The following is an 18,870-nucleotide window of genomic DNA, read 5'->3' as shown; positions in this document are numbered from 1 at the left end:
ACTAGTCCATTCAGCCAGTGATTTCATTGTACAGTGATTTCTCTGCACAGCCATACTTATTGGCCCTGCTTTAACTACTTGTCCTGCTGCAATTCAGAAAAGGGCTCTCCCACAGATTTCCTGTTTCTATTTTTACCTTCCACTGGGTCAAAAAAAAGGTTGCTCCTTCAAGCCCTTTCCCAGTATATCTCCATTTTCCCCACAGTACAGGGCCCCTGTTTCTGCACATTACCTTCAACTCACCAGTGCTGCCACACCTAAGCTTCCCCTATTCCTGGCAGCCTGGGCCTCTGTTCCCTTTGGGTATGTGAAAAAGAAGTATTCCCACTCTTTTTTTTTTATCATGAAAAGAATGTCCAGGAAGGCACCCTTGGCCTGTACATTTTGGTGAAGGCAATGGTAATTTATTCCCACGCTATCCTGTTTCCTCTTCCCAGATTGCTCTGGGTCTCCAGCCTGCCTCTCTTACCAACACCTGGCCATGTGTGACCATAGATATCCACTGATCTCTGTGGCCTTGTTTTGAGTAAGCGCTCATCAGTCGGGAAACATGACACTGACAGTACTTTGTGTACTTGTACCTTGAAAATAAAAAGTATCTGGGGGCGCCTGGATGGGCCAGTCGGTTGTGCGTCCAACTTCAGCTCAGGTCATGATCTCAGCGGTCCCAAGTTCGAGCCCCGCATCAGGCTCTGTGCTGACAGCTCGGAGCCTGCAGCCTGTTTCGGATTCTGTGTCTCCCTCTCTGTCTCTGCCCTTCCCACACTCCTACTTTGTCTCTCTCAAAAATAAACATTAAAAAAAAAAAAGTATCTGATGAAAGTAGCCCTCCTCCAGGGTTTGCTGGGCGGAGGGGAAGCATAAGCCAAATACAAGGCGCTTGAAACTTAACAGCCAAGGTTTTGTGCTCGCTTCTCCGCGGACCCACCTCGCCCAGAACAGAGAGGCAGCCCGGCCACATTGAGGGAGGCTCCCGAAAGTCTCACTGCCGGACAGTCCAGGCTGCAAAAATGTGCCCAGCGGCGAAGGGAGGCTTCCACCAGCCTTGTACGCGATGGCAATCACAGCGATGCAGCCCCGGAGCTTCCCGCCTCCCGAAGCTTCCACCGCAGGAACAGGGTACGCGGGACTATCGGCATCTCGGAGTCAGAGCCTCCACCCGAGTCCCACGGCTCAGCCCTCGGCGCTCAGGTCCCCCGAAGTCGGGGCGCCATCCACGCTTGCACCGCAGCGCGGGCGCGGGGGCTCGGGAGTTGTAGTCTCCGGCCCTGCGCGGGGCGGCGCGGACTCCACGTCCCAGCGGGCGGCGCGGCGCTGCCCGGGCGACAGGGGCGGGGCCGCTCGGCCCTTTAAACCTTCCAGGGCTGCTCCGAGGGCCGCAGCCAGAGACCATACCAAGCGTGGCCGAGCAGGGAGCGGAGGCGGCGGGGCGCTCCAGGGAGGTGCGTACTGGGCCCCTGGGGAGGCTCGAGTCCCCGGCTCCCGGGGCGCTTTCCGTGCGCCCACGCGGGCGGGGGCCGAGCCGCGCTTCCTGCGCGAACCCACCTCTCCCCCGGGGCGCCGGCGGTCAGGTGGTTGCCTGCGCGTGGCTGCCGCTCCGCCGGGACCGGCACCCGCTCTCAGGCTCTCCTCGGCGCGGCCCCCTCGACTGCCCTAACCGCACCCTTCCCCCAGCCCGGTCCCGCAGGCGAGGGAGCGCGACTCCCTCCCCAGATGTTACGGCCCCGCCTGAGGGCCTGGGCCCACCGGTGGCTTTCGGGTGGAACGCGGAGGCCCCCGGGGGATGCCAGAAGGTGTCCACGTGTTGGCGTGGGCTCAGCCCAAAATGTAGGCCCTCAGAGCCCCAGCAGAAGCTGTGAATCAGGTGTGGACCACCTTCTGCCCACCACCGGCCTTGGCCAGTCACTGGACCCTGGACTTTGACCTGTCTCTCTCCACCAGGCCTGGGCCGCTGATGGTTTTGGCGAAGTACCCTAAGGTAGCTGGGCCGGCCCCCTCTTTCCCACCTACCTCTTGCCCTTCCCCCCACATCACCACCACCCTGGCTCCCCTCCCTCATGACCGCCTGGATCCTCCTTCCTGTCAGCTTGTCAGCATTCTCTATCACTGGCCTATGGACTGTGTGAGTAAATAGAGGGAAGGGGGAAGACAACGGGGGACAGAATGGGCCCATGCTGAGGGGGATAGGGCCCAGCCAGGACCCAACAGGAGCTTCATGGCACACACAGAGCCCCTTGTCCTGTGCAGGCTCTGGGGTGGTACCCAGGATCACTCTAGCTGTCTCCAAAGCCTGGCCTGGTGCCTGGGCACAGAGCTACTTCGGGCGAGCTGGCACCGCCGCTGTCCAGTATGACGACCCTGACATACTTCTAGCCAGGGACACCCCGAGGTCCTCTAGTTTGAGGCCATGCTATTCTGATGTGGTGTCAGTTCTCAGGCCACCCCAACTTGAGTCCCCAACAAGGACAATGAGGCTGAATGGGGCCAGAATCAAGAGAGAAGAGTCAGTAGGGGGGAAAGCTGGGCTGGGAGGGTCACGGGTGTGAGGTGACAGTTCTGCTCCCGCAGGTATGCCATGGCCGTGATGAACCGCCACGCATGCCCTGTGGAGAACTGGTATGGCGCACTCTGCAGACAGCCTCCCTCTAAAGCTCCCTTCATCTCTGCTCCCTCTTGGGTCGGGGCTGTTGTGAGCAAGCCAGTTGGAGACCCTGGCCCTCACTGCTCTTAGCTGACACTGGCAATGCCTGCCCCTCCCCAGGCATGACTTCAAGCCCATCCACCTATTTCCCACCATCCCTTCACCCCTTTGGCATCTGTCTCAGGCCAGTTCAGGGAGGTGGGCTCTCCTGCCCCTGCCAAGAGAATACTGGGAGGGTAGTCTCTGAGAAGCCGGAGGGTACAGGCTGGGAGAACCTCTTTCCCCCAGTCTACTCTCTGTCCTGCCTGCCAGGTCCTACAACGAGTCCTGCTCTCCTGACCCCGCTGAACAAGGGGGCCCCAAGACTTGCTGCACCCTGGATGATGTCCCCCTCATCAGGTAAGGCCTGGACTCTGGGCAGGTAAGGGAGACCCCAGCCCCTCAAACCCCTATCCCTGGGTCTCAGAAATAGTAAGTATATTAAAAGCACTTAATAACAATACTACATGCCAATCACTGTGTGCCAGGCCCTGTGCTGAATGCTTTACGCGCAGAACACTGTTTAATCCTCCTGACATTGAGGCAGCTATCGTTCTCACTGTTTTATAGGCAAGGAAACAGACTGTTATGTCATCCGTCCAGGTCACACAGCTAGTAAGTGGAGGCACCTGGATTTAAGCTGAAGCCCTCTGATTGCCCAGCCCAGTTCTGGCCCAAGGAAAGCCAGACTGGCCGCAGACCTTGACAGTCTCAGGGAGTCCAAGGAGTCTTGGGCTCTGCCCAGCAATCCTGGGCACTCCCTTACCCATCACACACATGTGCTCTGCTTTGGGGGAGGGCCCAGCCTGCAGCCAGTTGTTTATAAAACACAACTGGCCCTTCTCCTAAATCAGTGGCTTGCTGCTAAGGAACAGGCATGGTTAAAGCAAGAGACAGATGGGCCAGAATGGGGGTGCTAGTGCTCCTGCTCCTCTCTCACTCTGTCCTTGCCCCCCCCCCAGCAAGTGTGGCACATATCCCCCAGAGAGCTGCCTCTTCAGCCTCATTGGCAACATGGGTGCTTTCATGGGTGAGTTGTGCCCTCAGCCCCCCCTAGCCAGCCCAGCCCAATCCAACCCACTCCCCCACCCCCCTCCCAGAAGGGCCCAGGAAGCCCTTGCCTAGTGCGGCCCACCCCCACCAAGGGCTAAGGCAAGAGGAGTCATGTCTCTCCTGTTCTTGAACAAGGGCCAAAGTGTCTCACACAGCCACCCTGCTGGCTGGAGGCTGAGGACACCCAGTTCACCACCTGCCCTTCTATTCCCTTTTGGCCCTCAGACCAGAGTGGGGGGCAGGGGCAGAGGCCGGGGCAGTTGGTGGGCTGGCTGGGCCAGGCTGGGGTGGGAGGAGAGCACCAGTGCTGGCCCCACCTGTGCTGTCTTCCCCCAGTGGCTCTGATCTGCCTGCTGCGCTACGGGCAGCTCCTGGAGCAGAGTCGTCATTCCTGGGTCAACACCACAACGCTCATCACAGGCTGCACCAACGCTGCGGGCCTTGTGGTGGTCGGCAACTTCCAGGTGTGCCCGCCTGCCTGCCTCTTGAACTTTCACGAACGGGTGCCCTCAGTCCCCTGAAGGTTGCCCCAAGCTACAGAGACAGCCCTACAAGGCTGAGGGTGGGGATAGGGGGGTCTGAGAGAGAAAGGGGATGGGGGTGGAGGAGGTAGGGCTGCTTCACAGATGGGTGCTCTCTCCGGACCAGGTGGATCATGCTAAGTCTCTGCACTACATCGGAACTGGTGTGGCCTTCTCCGCCGGGCTGCTCTTTGTCTGCCTGCACTGTGCCCTCTGCTACCACGGGGCCACAGCCCCCCAGGACCTGGCTATGGCCTACGTGCGGATTGTGCTGGCAGCCATCGCCTTTGTCACCCTGATCCTCAGTATCCTTCCAGGACAGGGCAGCCAGGAACTAATCCTCTAGCTCAGCCTTTCCCCACCCAAGACCCGGGGTGGGGGGCATTGGGGGGTTGGAGGAGAGCTTGGTACACATATATCCAGAAAATACTGCCCAGTGTGGTTTCCTACTTACCCTCCCAGGAGGTGAGACCTGGCTCTTGGCCCCAGCCTAGTTATCTATCTAGGAAGGTAGGAGTGTCAACAGGCTTCCACACATCCTACTGAACATTTCCTTAGCCCCATTCCAGGTGCGGTCTTCTTTATGCACGAGAGCTCTCAGCTGCAGCATGGGGCAGCCCTGTGCGAGTGGGTGTTTGTCATTGACATCCTCATTTTCTACGGCACTTTCAGCTATGAATTCGGAGCAGTGTCATCAGAGACGCTGGTGGCTGCGCTGCAGCCTGCCCCTGGCCGGGCCGCCAAGTCCTCTGGGAGCAGTCGCACCTCCACTCACCTCACCTGTGCCCCCGAAAGCATCGCCATGATCTGAGGTCTGGGGAGGGTGGCCGGGCCAACCTCACCAGCTCCCACCTCATAACTTTGCATTTATTTTGTACCAAAAATGGTTTTGAGAAAGTGTTGTCGGGATATAGGCTTCCTTGCTGCTGGAGCAGTGGCCATCCCACACCCACCCATGCCATGGAGGAACAGGCCCGGCAGGTGCCTAGGCTGCACACAACCTACTCCCTTACTCTGCACTGTTGTTTTTATGTTCAAAGGTCACATATTCTTATTTCACCCAGCCAGCCCTTCAGGTGCCTTCTACTCCCCAGTGCCGAAGCCAAACCACTGGGGTTTCCTGCTGCAGGAATTGGGGGCTGGGAACAGCAAGAAGGATAGAATTTGGGGTGGAGGGATAGGCACTCCTTAGACTGTGGGAAGGCCCACTTTGGGGCCCACTGAGCTGCACTGGGATTCTTCACTCTGCCCTTTTCTTTCTTTCGGGCAAATAACACAGCAGAACCATGTGGGTATTTTAGTACTTTTATATATATATACATATATCTATCTATCTATCTATCTATATATATATATATATATATATTAAAAGAATTCTAATTTGCATGTTTGTAGTCTGTTCTGAAGAGTCAAGAGAGAGACTAACCCAGGATGGCTTTCCCTAGGCAAAGGATGGGCAAAATCCCCTGCCCCCAGAGAGTCCTGAGTGGCCACTGCTCTTTGAGAACAGGGCTGCCAAGAATAAAGACTGCCAGGTGCTATCCAAATACCCCTCAAGGGCCTGAAACCCTTTCTAGGACTTTAAACAGTCTAAAGAACTGACCTGATCCTTCTTCTACTCAAGAGTGTGGTTTGAAGTTTGCTTCCTCAGTAGGTAATACTGGGGTGGGGCAGAGGTGGGGGCAGAGGGAATCCACGGAGCAACTTCAAACTGATAGGAACAGTTTTCACAATGAAGCTAAAGAAAGCCTGTGGGATTCCAAGATTTACTAAAAATTGCAGGGGAGAGAGATGTAGGCTCTCTTTTTTTTCTTTACCATCTGTAAGTAACTATTGGATGCCAGACCCTGACACATTTTGCTTTCCAACAATGAATGCACAGGCCCAAGCCCTGGCTGATCTAGTAGCCAGGTTTTTGACCTGGGCTCCACTTCTCTCAGGCCAGACTGAGCAGTGTGTACACTTAACAGGAAGGGACACACAGCCTGGTGCTTTCTGTGTTTCAGGACCACCTTCCCCAGTAGCAGTAGGGACCTCATGGAGGGTACGGAACCCCTGCCCAGGCTTGTGAGCAATGCAGTGCAGGGTGGGTAAAGAAAATTTTAATGAGGATTTGAGGTGCAAGAGAAAGATGTGGAAGACTGGTACTCAGCCCCAGGCACCTCATGTGTACATGGCTCCATGGAGGTTCTCAAGTCGGTGCTTTTGCTGCTGCTTGCGAGCCTGAAGGAAAGAGAGCACAATGGGCATGAGCCATATGTGAAGGCCTGTGGGTGGAGCAATGGGACAGCTATCATGGAGCTATCACTGTTTTCAGGCTCCTAGCATGTGCATTGCCAAGGCTCTTGCCCCTCACCAGAGTCACCAGGAAGACGACAAGAGCCAAGGACCCTGAGGCCTACCCAGACCTGCTAAGGTAGGAAATGAGAACAAAAGGACAGCGACTGGGGGGCCCCATTACCACCCTCTCCACTTACCACCAGCCCCTACCTTATCTCGTCTATGTTCCTCGTAAGTGTCATCATCAGTGGGCAGCTCATGGCGGCACAAGGGGCAGGAATTTGTCTGAGGAAAGGAGGACAGTGTTCCAGCCCAAGTCTGGTATTCATAAGTTAATATTCATCCCCTGCTCCCAATACCCACCCCTACCCCTCTCCCTTTTCTGATCCCCTAACAGTTCATAAAAAGAACTTGAGAGGCTTGAGAACTGGGCCCAGGGCAAGTGAGGGCTGAGAAAAAGGAAGTAGTACCTTGCTTAGCCAGGGCAGAATGCAGCTGGAATGGAAGAGGTGATGGCAAGGCATCTCAATGGCAGTCTCCTCCTCCTCAAATTCCAAAAGACACACGGGGCACTTGAGCTCTTTAGGAGGGAGTGCTGATCAGGAGAGCCGCTACAGGCCCTACCTCCCAGCTCCCACTCTTCAAGGACATTCTTGCCCCAACCTGACCTGGAAAACTGAAGGGCCAGACCAGTCTAGCTTGGGAGGGAGTGGGTCTGACAAACCTGCCCTAAACAGTGGAAAGAATTAGTGTTCTCACCGGCCTGAGAGCCCCTGATGACTCTCCTAGGAAGGTTCTCAACGACAGCTTTGGCAGCAGGTGGAGGCAGATGATGTTCCCAATCTACTACCAACCCCAAGTCTTCAAAGTCCATCCTATTGAAAAGTGACCTGGGAAGAACGGCGCATGGTCAGAACCACAGAAAACCATACTTTCTCTTTGCCAACAGCCCACTAGGCATTATAGCAAATAAATGCCCTGCAGCTAGTACCCTGCAGAAGTACTCACTAGATAAAAAGCACAGTGGGAAGTGGTTTACAGCTGCTATAAGACAACCCCAAGCATGCAAGCAGTTTAGTCCCACTTTACACATGAGGCAACAGGCTTAGAAGTTACTCAGGCTATGTAGGAATGACCTGGTAAAGCCAGATTCCCAGTGGCAGCGCTGGCTGCCGTGCTTGGTGTTCCTAACTAATGTACCTACTCACACCCACACGGCCCTTCCCTTACCCCCATCACCCATATTCTCCCTCACCTGCTACAACCGGCTGCCTTCCCGCTCCCTACTCCCCCTACTCTCCAGTTACAGTCTTTCCCACAATCTCTTTGCCCAGCCCGTCTATGGATGATCCAAATTATTGATCTCCCTCGAATCTCGTCTCTGGACTAACTCTCCAGATTACTCATCCTTCCTCCTCAGAATGGAGGCCCTATATAATCAGCCTTCTCCAGCCAGCCCAAGCCCAGAAACCTGCTGCCTGCGCCCCCACCTCCCAGCATCGCGTACCCACCTTGCGAGCTCCAGCAGCATATTGGTTCGGGCCTGCTGCTCGGAATCCAACGGCTCGCAGTCGTGTTCATCGAAATACGACGCCATCGCAGCGGTGCTGTCTCACACAGCCCTCGAACCCCGCTGGACTGCGGCCCCGTGGCTCTGGCCAATAAATTGCCGAGCTGAGAGAGGAAGACCAATCAGAGCACCCGAAAGGCGGGAACAGAGACTCGTTTGCCGCACTGAAAGCGGAAGTATTAATTCTGCCGCCTCTCGTTGGCTCGAGTAAGTCAGGTGACCAAAGGCTAAAGCCAATGGCAGGATCTGGGGCTGGTCCGGAAACGTCTGTTTTGGACTCCTAACCTGGGGTAGGTACGTGGGAGTGTCGCGTAATTCGCGTCCACAGAGCGGTGAAAAGGGAAGTGTCGAGGCTGTAGGGGGTCCTGAGTCCGCGCTGCGGTTCAGCAGGGTTAGGACGCACAGGTGTTAAAGGCCCTCCGAGAAAGGGAGGCGCTGGCCTAGGGGCTGAGGGTACTGCGAACCTGGAATCACCGCGTTTCCCGCTGCTCTGTCCGGCCCCGCCAGGTACTTCTGCACCTCCTGCACTCCAGTTGGTTCAGGAGTTGGCGCTTGATTCCTCCCATACCCTCAAAACAAAATTTCCTGTTCATTTCTTCTCTATTAGGCCCAATAAAGAGAAAGCAAAACTTCCCAACCGAAAGAGGAAAGATCCCTGCCGGGAAATCTGGGACTTTACCGGCTCATGGGACTATGTGCGTGACCTTCAGCCCGTTGTTCAACTTCTCCCCTAGCTTCTGTAAAATCTTTGGCTTGGATTCAAAAGGTGGTTTGCATCCCTGGCTACCCATGAATATCCTGGAGGGAGAATGAGGGGTTGCATATTTAAGAGAAAATAACCCTGCGACAGATACCCTCAAAGATTCTGACTTAACAGAACTAGGCCCCATAAGGCGGCTGTGTAGGGCAGTGGCTAACGTGTGTGCCCAGGCATCCCACAAACTTGGGTTTAAATCTTAGCTCTGGTACTGATTGAGGCCTAGGGGTGGTGTTTTTAGAAGTTCTACAGGGGATTCTATTTATTTATTAATTTGTTTGTTTGTTTGTTTGAAGTAGGCTGCACACCATCATGGGGCTTGAACTCACACAACCATGAGATCAAGAGTCGCATGCTCTACTGACTGAGCCAGCCAGCCGCCCCTCTACAGGTGATTCCTACTGTGAGGCTAGGCTGAGGACTACTGCACTAAATGATTTGGATGATAGCTACCATTTATTTGGCATCCAGAACCCTTACATTGATGGATGTTTTACACTCAGTATAAACAATCCTCATGATTGTTCTGGGAGTTAAGTATGTCCCTTTTTACATATGTAAAACCCAAGTCCCGGAAGTGGCTTGCCCAAATTCACGTGGCCTCTAAGTGGTTTTGCTGACCAACTGCAGGGCCAAGTGTTTTTCTCCATCTTTCTCAGGAAAAGAAGATGGTAATGAGCCCAGTAGAAGTAACAAGCCCTGTGATGGGTAAAGCTCCACACAACTCTCAGGTTTGTTCTTATTTCTCTGTCAGTAGTCCTCACTCTGCCTAACAAGGAACTGCTTCTGTTACATACTTGACCCTGAATTTTCCTTCCACCCACACTTGAGTTTGAGAGGCAGTCAAGTAGCCAGGCAGAGATTGCCCAGCTTCCTCAGTCTTGGTAGGACCTTCTTTCCTTCTTCCATGGCCTTTACTCTTACATCATCTTTCCTGTGACCCTGAAGGCACTGCCTGCTTGGCCCTGTGTGGCCATGGAGCTCTGAAAAGGCCAAATCCTTTCCTACAGGGCAAACCCTAGGCCGTCCCTTGTGACTGCGCACTGCTGCACCTTTGAAGCCCTTCCTTTTTTCACTGCTGTCTGCCTCATCTGTAATCAGGTGTCAAGCTTGAGGAAGAACATAGAGAAATTGAGCTGGGGAGGGGTGGGGTTCAGAGAGGGAAAAGCCTATCCAAAGGTGAGAGCCTTGTCATATAAACATCTTTGAAGTACTTTCTTCTCCTGGAGTCCTATACTGAGTATCCTCAAGACATCAGAAAAATAATAGATTTCATTCCTAGGGAAACAGGCTCAGAGGGTGCTGGTTGAAGGGTCAGGTTTGAGAACCACTCTGTCTTTCCACCTGTACTCCAGAAGGATCTGTCTGGGTAGGGCTGAATCAAGTATGGAAGGGAAAGGAGAGGGGCCATCTCCCAGGGATAAAGTCCCTTGGACAGTAGACTTTCTAAGCAACCCCAGGAGTATAGGCAACCTGGAGAGCTTCAGACATACACACACACAGACACTACAGCTTTTAGCCAAACAGCAGCTTTTAACCAAACAGCAGCTTTTACTGAGCTCCAGGTGGGGCTGGCCTGGCATGGCCAGTGCAGCAGGCTGCCCTCAAGGGCCAGTCTGTGGCGTGATAGGAGATGCAAAGGTGCACACATCAGGGATGCTCTTCAGCACTCAGTTGGGTGGCTCAGGTGGGAGCAAACACCAGGGTTCTCTGGAGACCAGAACCAGCCAGTATGGCCATCGGCCTCTCCTCAGGCCCAGCTGGGTCAGTCCCCAGGCCCTGAGGCAGCGCCTGCGTCCTGGGCCTGTGGGGCACTGCTGCCTTCACTGCTCTGTGGGAGAAAGATGGCCAGGAGCACAATCAGGATGACGAGCAGGCCGCCACCCACCACCAGCCCCAAGTAGATCCGGCATCGGATGTTCTCCCAGCTCTTCTTCTGGGCCAGGGTCTTGGTTGTCTTGCTGAAGGCTGAGCTCTGTGGACATCGCCAGACACAGGGTGGGAGTTAGTGGTTCCCCTAGAGATCCAGGGCCACGGTCTCCCAACCTCACCTCCCCGGAAGGGCCTAGTCTCCTTCTGCATCTTCCCAGCCTGTCTGCTCCCCTTCTCCACATAGCCTGCCCTGGAATCCTCCCAGCCTGACTCTTGGTTTCAGACACTGGTGTAGCCCTTGACTCACAGCCCTACAGACTCACCCCCAGTTAACAATACCAGCCCTTTACAAAGCTCCACAGCTCCATACGAAGGACTTCTTACTTCATGAGGCCTACCTGGAGCATATCTAGGCTAAAGGTGCCTCAACAAACTCACAGGCCTCACACTGCCCCACAGGCAAGCCTCAGACCCCACCAAAGAGACCCTGAGCACGGCCTGAGAACTTTCTCTCTGAGGACCCCTTCTGGCCTCTCCCTCCCCCATCCCTGCTTCCCCAGGCCTCACACCATGTCCAGGAGTTGGTCAGAACGCTGCTCCAGCTCTGCCAGTTTTCCATCGCGCTCCAGGACCTTGTCGAAGTTGTTGAGCATGATTTCCGTCACCTCGTCCGCCTGCCGCTGGCACCGTTCCAACTCTTTCCCTGCCTGGGCGCCAAGCCCAAGGTCAGAACTGCAGGAGGCCCCCACCTGATCCTGAGACCTAGCGGCCTCCTTGCCCCCACTGTGTGTGGGGTGGGGATGATGTATGGATAGGGTAACAGCATCTTACATGCAAGGGTATGATATGTACAGAGGGAAGGACCAGTCTCCTGAGTGTGTGTGGCTTGCCTCTGCTCTCACAGCTTCTTCTCCTTGCCCATCAAGGCAGGTCCTAGGTCAGCCTTGGCTTTCAGCATCTCAGCATCCTCTAAGATGCCTCAGGATGGAAACCTCCCAGAATCTCACCCTCCCACAAAGCAGGTACTTTGCTCACCTGCTCTAGGATGGCCTCTCCCCAATGTGTACCTGCCCTGTGGCTTCCCACTGGCCTAAGGAAGCACCAAAGAAGAGGGCACCAAGCTACATGGCTAGAAGCCAGACGGGGAGGAGATCTACCCCCACAGGGCTAGGAAGGTCACTTCAGACCACCACACATCATAGGTTCTGCCTAACCCCACAGACACACACAGAGAAACAAACTGGGAAGATCAACCCTCCCTCTGACTGGTCAGGCCATTTCTGCCTCCTGGGATGACCCTGCTCCCGTATCAGTGCTCAAAACTGATTCCCTGTCTGCCTGGGAACCTCAGCCTCCCTGGCCTTTGGCCTTAGCCTTCCAGCCACCCACTGTCTTCACTAGAGTCCAACTCACAGAGATGAGACCTACTCTTAGACTTCTCAGCTTGGGCAGCAACCACACCAGACAGAAGAACCCAGGTAATTTCAGAGGAAGGCAGATGCAGGGTTCAAGTGGGGAGGTGGTGGGGGGCTGAGAGAACAGGAGAGAGGAAGAGAGCATGCATCACAAGCAAGAAAGGGACTGGGCTTTGGACACACGCAACTGAGTGAGATCTAGGGCAGGAGGCCCCAGTAAAAGCTGGAAGTCCAGGAGCAGGTCCAGGGACATGTCAGGGAGATGAATACCAGCAGATTAACAAACCACAGCAACTCCCTTCTCCCAGCCTAGTTCCCCCACAGCCCGTCCCTGTTCTCATCTCCTCCCCACAGAGCCCTAGCCAAGCTCCCTTTCCTGCCAGACCATATTGCCCATTGTCTGCAGCAGACATTTTGGCACTTGACTGAATTCCACTTAAAACCAGAGAAAGGGGAGGGATCCGGTGTTCACGGAGAGCTACTCCTACTCAGGCAAGAATCCGCATTCAGGATCCTTGCAGCTGTCTTGCGCACAACTTCCAAGCATTCCCAGTACATGAGTCCTATCTTCCCAGCTAGACCACAGGCCCCAGGGGGAAGGGCTACCTCTGTCTGCCCCCCATCCTGGTGGCCTGGGGGGGCCAGCACAGTGCTGACCATTGCAAGGACTCATTGAGCGGGTCATCGCATTGTAGCCTATCCAAGAGCAACTCTTAGTCTCAAGAGATGTTTTCCCAGTGTGTTTATCTAGCCCAGCAGGAGTTTCGTGGGGCAGGCATCTGAAACCCAAGTAGGTCAATATTTACCCATGAGCTTAGAAAAGCAACCTGCTTGGAGAGGGGGCAGGCAAACTATGACAGAGGGGTGCACTCACAGGCTGGGGGAGCAGAAACTGGGGAACAAAGCAATAATGCAGAGAGCAGGGAAGCTGCCCCCATCGCTAACTTTTCCCCAGTAATCATCACCACTCTTATTACTACCACATTAGTCAACAAGCTCACATAGTTCGCATTCACTTGGCACAAGTCATCCCCCCATTCATAACAGCCCAAGGCAAAAACTTGAGAATGGACAAAGATCTGAAATGACAATCACTGCTAGAGGTTGGTGGGATGCTGAATATGACTGTGTTTCTACTCTGAAAACTCCAGCTATTATTCTCTTATTCTCCAACGTGGGGTGACGTTGGGTCACATTCCCCAAGAGAGTTGGCTGTGCTTCCTGCTGCAATCTGCAGCCTCCTCCCCCCACTGCGAAGCCAGGCCTGTCCGGAGCCAAGGTGGGACCAGGCCTAAAAGAACACATTCGCTCCAGGGAACACAGAGGCCCCGGGCTCAAGTCCCTCCTTGGGACCCCTCCTGGGTCCTCTCTCAACTAGCAGAAAAAGGACACTGTATGCATAGGTCCCTACTGGCACAGTGAGAAATAACCACAGAATGTGGAAGGAGGTAAGGGACCAGAGGGCAGGGCCACACTACACCTGCCACAGTGAACTCAACATAGTGCCTGGCACACAGTGGACACGCGGAAAAAAATTTCTGAATGAATTGTGCCTGTTCTTAAGAAGCCCACTATAGACTGAGGGAAAGAGACATATAGGACATCATGAGAGAAGAGTGAAGGGCTGTGCTGTGAGATAAACATACCCAGTGTTGGAGCCTCCCTCAGAGAGTGGATTCCTGTGAACTGAGACAGACCGGGTGGATGAGCCCTTACAGGATGGGGTGGAGTTGGGGCATTCAGGCAAAGACACACCAGGCAGAGGGTAAGGGCGGAGGGGGGCAGGGTGGGGCCAGAGAACACACGCGGTAAAAGTCAAGAAGGGGACAGTCACTTGGAGGAACAGAACACGACCTAGTGTAGACTTCTGAGCCAAGTGGGGGACACTGGAGAGGGGCTTCAGAATAATTTCTCTATTGGTGGTAGACGGCAGTGAGAAAACTCCCAGGCAGAGAGAACAGCCAGAAGAGGCAGACAAATGCCACCAGCAGGGGTGTGGGGTTGCCAGGTAGTGGGGAGCAAAGAGCATAGAGAGGAAGGATGGGTGGGAGGGGCACTTGCCAGCCCTGCTTGGGGTCTGCAGGGCTGAGGCTGTGCAGTGGAGGGGGAGCATCAGCATGGTTGGTAGACAGGGGGTGGCAGTTACACAGGAAATGTTCTTGATAGACCGTTAGCCCTCTGTACAGAATATCCTGCCTTCAACCCTCAAACATCTCCGGTTTCTCCAGGCCAAATACCCTAGGTGCCTCTGAAAACAAAGCTTTCCCAAACCTCCCTGTCGTAACTCTCCCGTCTCCTTTCTTTCTTGGCTAAGTGCCCAAGAACCCCTATTCCAGCTGTCACCGTTGTTCTAGTCAGAGGACTGGGGCAGCAAAGGGGTGTATCAGCTCCTTCCTACTCAGCACTTACCTGAGCTGAGAGTTAAGAACGAGGGCTCAGCATTGCAGCCCTGGGTTCCTTCAAATCTTGCCTCTGCCACTCGTCCACTACATGACCTTTCTGATCCTCCACTGCCTCGTCCGTAAAGTGGTGACAAGAATAATATCTACCATAATGTTAGCTAGGGCCCGTGACATGTTACGAACAAAGTGCTTGTCACAATACCTGTCGCATACTAAGTGCTCAATAAACAAGAGCTATTGTCATTAATGGAGCCCAATCTTCCCTCACTGATGTTTTTTTCTTAGCAGTCAGATCTCAAGAACTACACAATATGTGTGATCATTAAAACCTCTTAGATATTTTTACAAAATACACAGCCAAGCAAGTTCTTCCTTATTGCAAACCTGTGTGCTTAATTGTCTCTAACTTTACAGGGGCCTTTGATAACCTGCATCGAGTATTTCCATCAAGCACTACAGGCTGCTGAGAAGGCTGTACATCCTGACAGTAATAACGGCCACCATTCAATGGACACAGAGCTAAGCACTGCCTGCTGTTTGTCCTCCGTATCTTATTTAATCCTCACAACCCACTGAAGGCATGCTGTTCTCCCAGTTTTATAAGAAACTGAGGCTCAGAGGGGTTAAACCATCTGTCCAAGGTCACAGAGGCAGTAACTAGACGATCTGGGATTTGAACCAATACACTGTAAACTCCAAGAATCACATTCTTAACCACTGTGCTAAAGTGAATGCAAGTACAGGGAGGTCAAATACTTTAGCTGGCTAGTAAAGACTCCCCAGACCTTCTGATGCTGCCAGTTCCACTGGTGCGCACACGAGGGAAGCCCATGGTTCAAAACCCACATTCACTGGACAGTGCATACGAGAGGACCATCCAGAAGATGAATGAATTCAAGCTCTTACCCATTCAGTTGTCATCTTTCCCATCATTTTGTTCCTGCTCTATCACCTATACCTGCCACCATGACTGGCACAGAAGAAATGCCCAAGAAATACTTGTTGATTGAATGAATCAGAGGAGGACAAGGAAGAAAGACCAAGGAGGGAAGGGGGTGGAAGAAGGAAGGGAAAGCGCTGGGGGCAGAGAAAGGGGCAAGACTGAAAGAAACAGAGGGATGGGGCTAGGAGACGGGTAGGGGAGAAAGGTCAATGTACCCTCCCTGGGCTCTGATTCACTATTTGCCTCAGGTGAGCCTATGAGAGTGCCAGAGTTTTCCAGTACCCCTCAGTAAATTATCCTGGCCTCAGCCTTCATTTCAGGAGTTTCCTCTTCTCCCCAAGTGCTAGAGGCCAACTGGAAGCCCACCCCTAGCCCTGGCTGATCCCTTGCCCTGCATGCTAGGAAGTGGGCTCTGAGCTCTGTCCCATTCTTGGAGCCTCCCTCAGTTTCCTGGCGTGGCCTTAGAGCTCAGTGCAACCTTCCTGCCCCACTTCCTCTTCCTGCCTCCAGTTCCCTAGAGATGAGGCCATCCAGGCATCATAACCCCCAGCCAGGCCACATCCATCACACCTCTGCCAGCTTCTCCAGGGCAGAATCTTAAAGCACCGAGCCTGCTTCCTGCCCAGCCCATCTTCCCAGGAGTCCAGGGGACAGAGGAAGCAACTGGCACCACCTGTTCCTGACACCTTTGCCTCATAGCTGGCAAGTGGGGACACAGGCCAGAGTCTGCAGCAGGAGTGGGGGATGACTCACCTCCAGAATGTGTCCCTAGGCAGAGGTTAGGAGTCAGGCCTGTGCCACACTCTGGTAACTTCAGTGGAACTTTCATGGTAAACATCTCCCTTGATCTTTCCCCAGGGGAAGGAGTGTGCCCTCCAACACCCTGCCATGGGGCTGGCAGAGCCTCTGGCAGCCCATCTGCTCAGGTTTCCAACTCCCAGGCCACACTTGGCTCTTCACAGCTCCAGGAAAGGCTGAAGAGGTCATCACATTACCTACCACTTCTCAGGAGAAGGTTCTGAGTGCCAGGCAGGGCTCTGCCATTGGATCTCCCTTAACCTCACAAGGACCGGCAAGGCGGGTATTGCTGACCCCACTTCACAGATGCGGAAAAGGAGGCTCAGGAAGGTTAAGTGACTTGCCCGGGCTCACAGAGCCAGCTGGTAAGTGGCCACGACCAGGATCTTAGCTTGGAGTCTGACTCCGTAACCGCGAGGCTCAGGGAAGGGGGGAGCCCGAGTCGCGCTCACTGCGCCAAGGCGGCCAAACTTTCTCTCCCCAGCCCGCGCGCCCCGAGTGGAGGCTCTGGCCCCCATCCTGCTCCTGGCGGTGGCCACCTCACCGGGGGACCGGCGCGGATCCCGGAGGTCGCCTCCCACCTCGGACTTCAGACTCCGGCCTCCCACCCACACGTCGCCCATTGCCTCCCTGCGCGGTCGGCTCCGCCCCGCCCGGGGCCCTCACCATCGCTGCTGCCGCCGCTGGGCCGGCTCCCGCTCCTCTGTCGCCGAGCGGCCGCGGTGCCACACACCCGGGAGGAAGCGGAGGGGCGGGGCCGCGGCCGCGGGGGCGGGGGGCGCGCCTGCCCCGAGCCCGCACCCGGGCCAACGAAAAGCGAAAGCTGCAGGCGTCCGGCCCAGCTTCGCCTGGCTCCCCAGCCCCCGGAACCGGGCGCCTGCGCCTGAGCAGCCCGGGGCTCGTTCTGCGCTCGGCACCCCCACACGTCGGGGGGCCCAGTGAAATGGGCTCTGGAGACAGGCATCGCCCGCAACAAGCAACCGTCCCAGTGCCACAGCGATGGCGCTGTGCTAGAGACGACGCGGACCGCCAGCCAGGCGGGGTCTCTGCCACCTCGGTGAATGCATGCCACCGGTACCCAAAAACCGACTCCGCAAGAAAGTTTTGGAACGAAAGAAAGTTTATTCACAATCAACATTGTGAATGCACTACCTACCACTGAATTGTCTACTTTGAAACGGCACCGCTGTGTGTTACAATTGTACATACACGTATACACTGTATGTTGTGTGAATGGCGCCTCGCTTAAAAAAGAAAACGGACCCCCATGAAGAAGGTGCTAGTTCTGGCTTTTCCGTATTTCCCTCTTCACCACAAGGGCAGCTGCAGTCCTGCCCTCATATGACCCTGCTCCTCCATCGGAAGATGGGCGAGGCCACCCCTCCAGAGCCTTCCTGACTCTACCCGTTCTCGCCCTCTCCTCTCACTGCTGCAAACAAGTCACAGCCACCTGTTCTCCACCCCACCCCCTGCCACCCCCAACACAACTGTGGCTGCTCTTGAGGAAGGAGGTTGAGGGCTTCCCTCCTTGGGTTGAGCCCCTGTGAGCACAGCCCTCATCCCCACCCTGGGCACTCTGGGTCCCAGGGAAGAGGTTTCACCCCAGTTCTGTGGACCTTGAGTCCAGGAGTGGCCTGAGGAGAGAGGATGGCTGTAGTCTGACCTAGGAGGACAAAGACAGCCCAGAGGGCTTTTTTTTTTTTTTTTCTTTTTCCTCCCTGGCTTTCAGAGTATGATTTCAGGACTTGCCAGTAGGAGTCCCAGATTCTGTCTCCCAAACCTGTCCCTTCTACACCCCCTCCCCAAAACAGGGTTTTTTTTGTTTTTGTTTGTTTTTTTTTTAATACTGGAAAGCTCAGGGGAGAAATAGGGACAGAGATGACAAGAACCCTTTCCCCAAACCAAGAGAGAGGAAAGAGTGGCAATGAGGTGGAACCTGGTGGGGAGGAGGGAAGCCCAAAGACAAAGAGGCCCATTGTACATGGAGGGGAAGGAGGGCCATAGGCCCTGTCCTATGACACTGACTGGGCCCAACCACGAGACATGGGGAGAGATGCTTGCCCCCTCAGCTGAGACCCAGAGGCCCTGCTAAGTCCCAAAGGGGCAGGGGCAGACAAAAGACAAATAGAACTTTGTAGAACCAGGGGCACCCAGCTGGCTCAGTCGGAAGAGCATGAGACTCTTGATCTCGGGGTTGTGAGGATAAGCCCCATGATGGGTTGTAGAGATTACTTAAAAAAAAAAAAAGAACTTTGAAGAACCAAAGAGAAGGAAAAGCGCCCGGTTCCTCCAACCCCTCACTCAACTGCAACAGGGCCACAGAAGAGAGATGGCAATGACAGGAGAGGCAGGAGGCCCTCAGGCTGTCTCGGCTAATGCTTCCTGCAGAAAAGTAACAAAGGGACGTGGCAAGACCCAAGATGGACACTTAGGAGTCTTGCACACCACCCTAAAATGATTTTGAATTTTCCATTTGCTGAGACCCTCAGAAAATTCTGGTTCTTGAGACCTGTGGATAATAGAGAAGAATGAGGAGGCTCCATCTTTCTTCTCCAAATATACACTCTCTACCCCTCCAA

The 18,870-nt window shown here is 54.6% G+C and overlaps 3 protein-coding genes across 21 annotated transcripts; 1 reads left to right on the top strand and 2 right to left on the bottom strand.

Annotated features, from left to right (window-relative positions):
* Positions 1–1,311: 1,311 nt before the first annotated feature.
* Positions 1,312–18,541, top strand: TMEM150A (transmembrane protein 150A). Of its 18 annotated transcripts, none has more exons than XM_027072062.2 (11): positions 1,312–1,442; positions 1,942–2,122; positions 2,569–2,616; positions 2,954–3,040; positions 3,643–3,710; positions 4,070–4,197; positions 4,382–4,559; positions 4,824–8,611; positions 9,161–9,592; positions 14,965–16,656; positions 16,776–18,541. In XM_027072062.2, the coding sequence occupies exons 2-8, from the start codon at positions 2,058–2,060 to the stop codon at positions 5,063–5,065; spliced, it is 816 nt and encodes a 271-aa protein (XP_026927863.1). In that variant the 5' UTR covers positions 1,312–1,442; positions 1,942–2,057; the 3' UTR covers positions 5,066–8,611; positions 9,161–9,592; positions 14,965–16,656; positions 16,776–18,541. The 18 variants fall into 18 exon arrangements, with proteins under 18 accessions (XP_026927863.1, XP_026927864.1, XP_014931336.2 ...); XM_027072063.2 differs by having other exon boundaries at positions 1,389–1,442; positions 1,942–1,978; XM_015075850.3 differs by lacking the exon at positions 1,312–1,442 and adding an exon at positions 1,452–1,864.
* RNF181 (ring finger protein 181) lies at positions 6,335–8,183 on the bottom strand. Its single transcript, XM_015075852.3, has 5 exons — positions 8,046–8,183; positions 7,294–7,424; positions 7,005–7,114; positions 6,745–6,819; positions 6,335–6,477 (listed from the first exon to the last, which is right to left on the bottom strand). The coding sequence occupies exons 1-5, from the start codon at positions 8,129–8,131 to the stop codon at positions 6,418–6,420; spliced, it is 462 nt and encodes a 153-aa protein (XP_014931338.1). The 5' UTR covers positions 8,132–8,183; the 3' UTR covers positions 6,335–6,417.
* On the bottom strand, positions 10,375–17,091 carry VAMP5 (vesicle associated membrane protein 5). 2 transcript variants are annotated; one of them, XM_027072067.2, is made up of 3 exons: positions 16,958–17,091; positions 11,303–11,440; positions 10,375–10,836 (listed from the first exon to the last, which is right to left on the bottom strand). In XM_027072067.2, the coding sequence occupies exons 1-3, from the start codon at positions 16,958–16,960 to the stop codon at positions 10,627–10,629; spliced, it is 351 nt and encodes a 116-aa protein (XP_026927868.1). In that variant the 5' UTR covers positions 16,961–17,091; the 3' UTR covers positions 10,375–10,626. The 2 variants fall into 2 exon arrangements, with proteins under 2 accessions (XP_026927868.1, XP_026927869.1); XM_027072068.2 differs by lacking the exon at positions 16,958–17,091 and adding an exon at positions 16,247–16,384.
* Positions 18,542–18,870: the final 329 nt, after the last annotated feature.

Source organism: Acinonyx jubatus, chromosome A3 (assembly GCF_027475565.1).
Source record: "Acinonyx jubatus isolate Ajub_Pintada_27869175 chromosome A3, VMU_Ajub_asm_v1.0, whole genome shotgun sequence".
Classification (NCBI taxonomy): Eukaryota; Metazoa; Chordata; class Mammalia; order Carnivora; family Felidae; genus Acinonyx; species Acinonyx jubatus.
The sequence above is the reverse complement of the archived record's forward strand: the minus strand, read 5'-3'. Positions and strand labels throughout refer to the sequence as shown.

Coding starts and splice junctions, on each gene's coding strand:
- TMEM150A (XM_053200858.1), top strand. CDS start 2,764: ATGACTTCAAGCCCATCCACCTATTTCCCACCATCCCTTCACCCCTTT. Junction 4,198..4,381: donor TGGTGGTCGGCAACTTCCAG/GTGTGCCCGCCT, acceptor TCTCCGGACCAG/GTGGATCATGCTAAGTCTCT. Junction 4,560..4,823: donor CTTTGTCACCCTGATCCTCA/GTATCCTTCCAG, acceptor GCCCCATTCCAG/GTGCGGTCTTCTTTATGCAC.
- RNF181 (XM_015075852.3), bottom strand. CDS start 8,131: ATGGCGTCGTATTTCGATGAACACGACTGCGAGCCGTTGGATTCCGAG. Junction 7,115..7,293: donor CATCAGGGGCTCTCAGGCCG/GTGAGAACACTA, acceptor TCCCTCCTAAAG/AGCTCAAGTGCCCCGTGTGT. Junction 6,820..7,004: donor TTCTGCCCTGGCTAAGCAAG/GTACTACTTCCT, acceptor TCCTTTCCTCAG/ACAAATTCCTGCCCCTTGTG.
- VAMP5 (XM_027072067.2), bottom strand. Junction 10,837..11,302: donor CTGACCAACTCCTGGACATG/GTGTGAGGCCTG, acceptor CGATGTCCACAG/AGCTCAGCCTTCAGCAAGAC.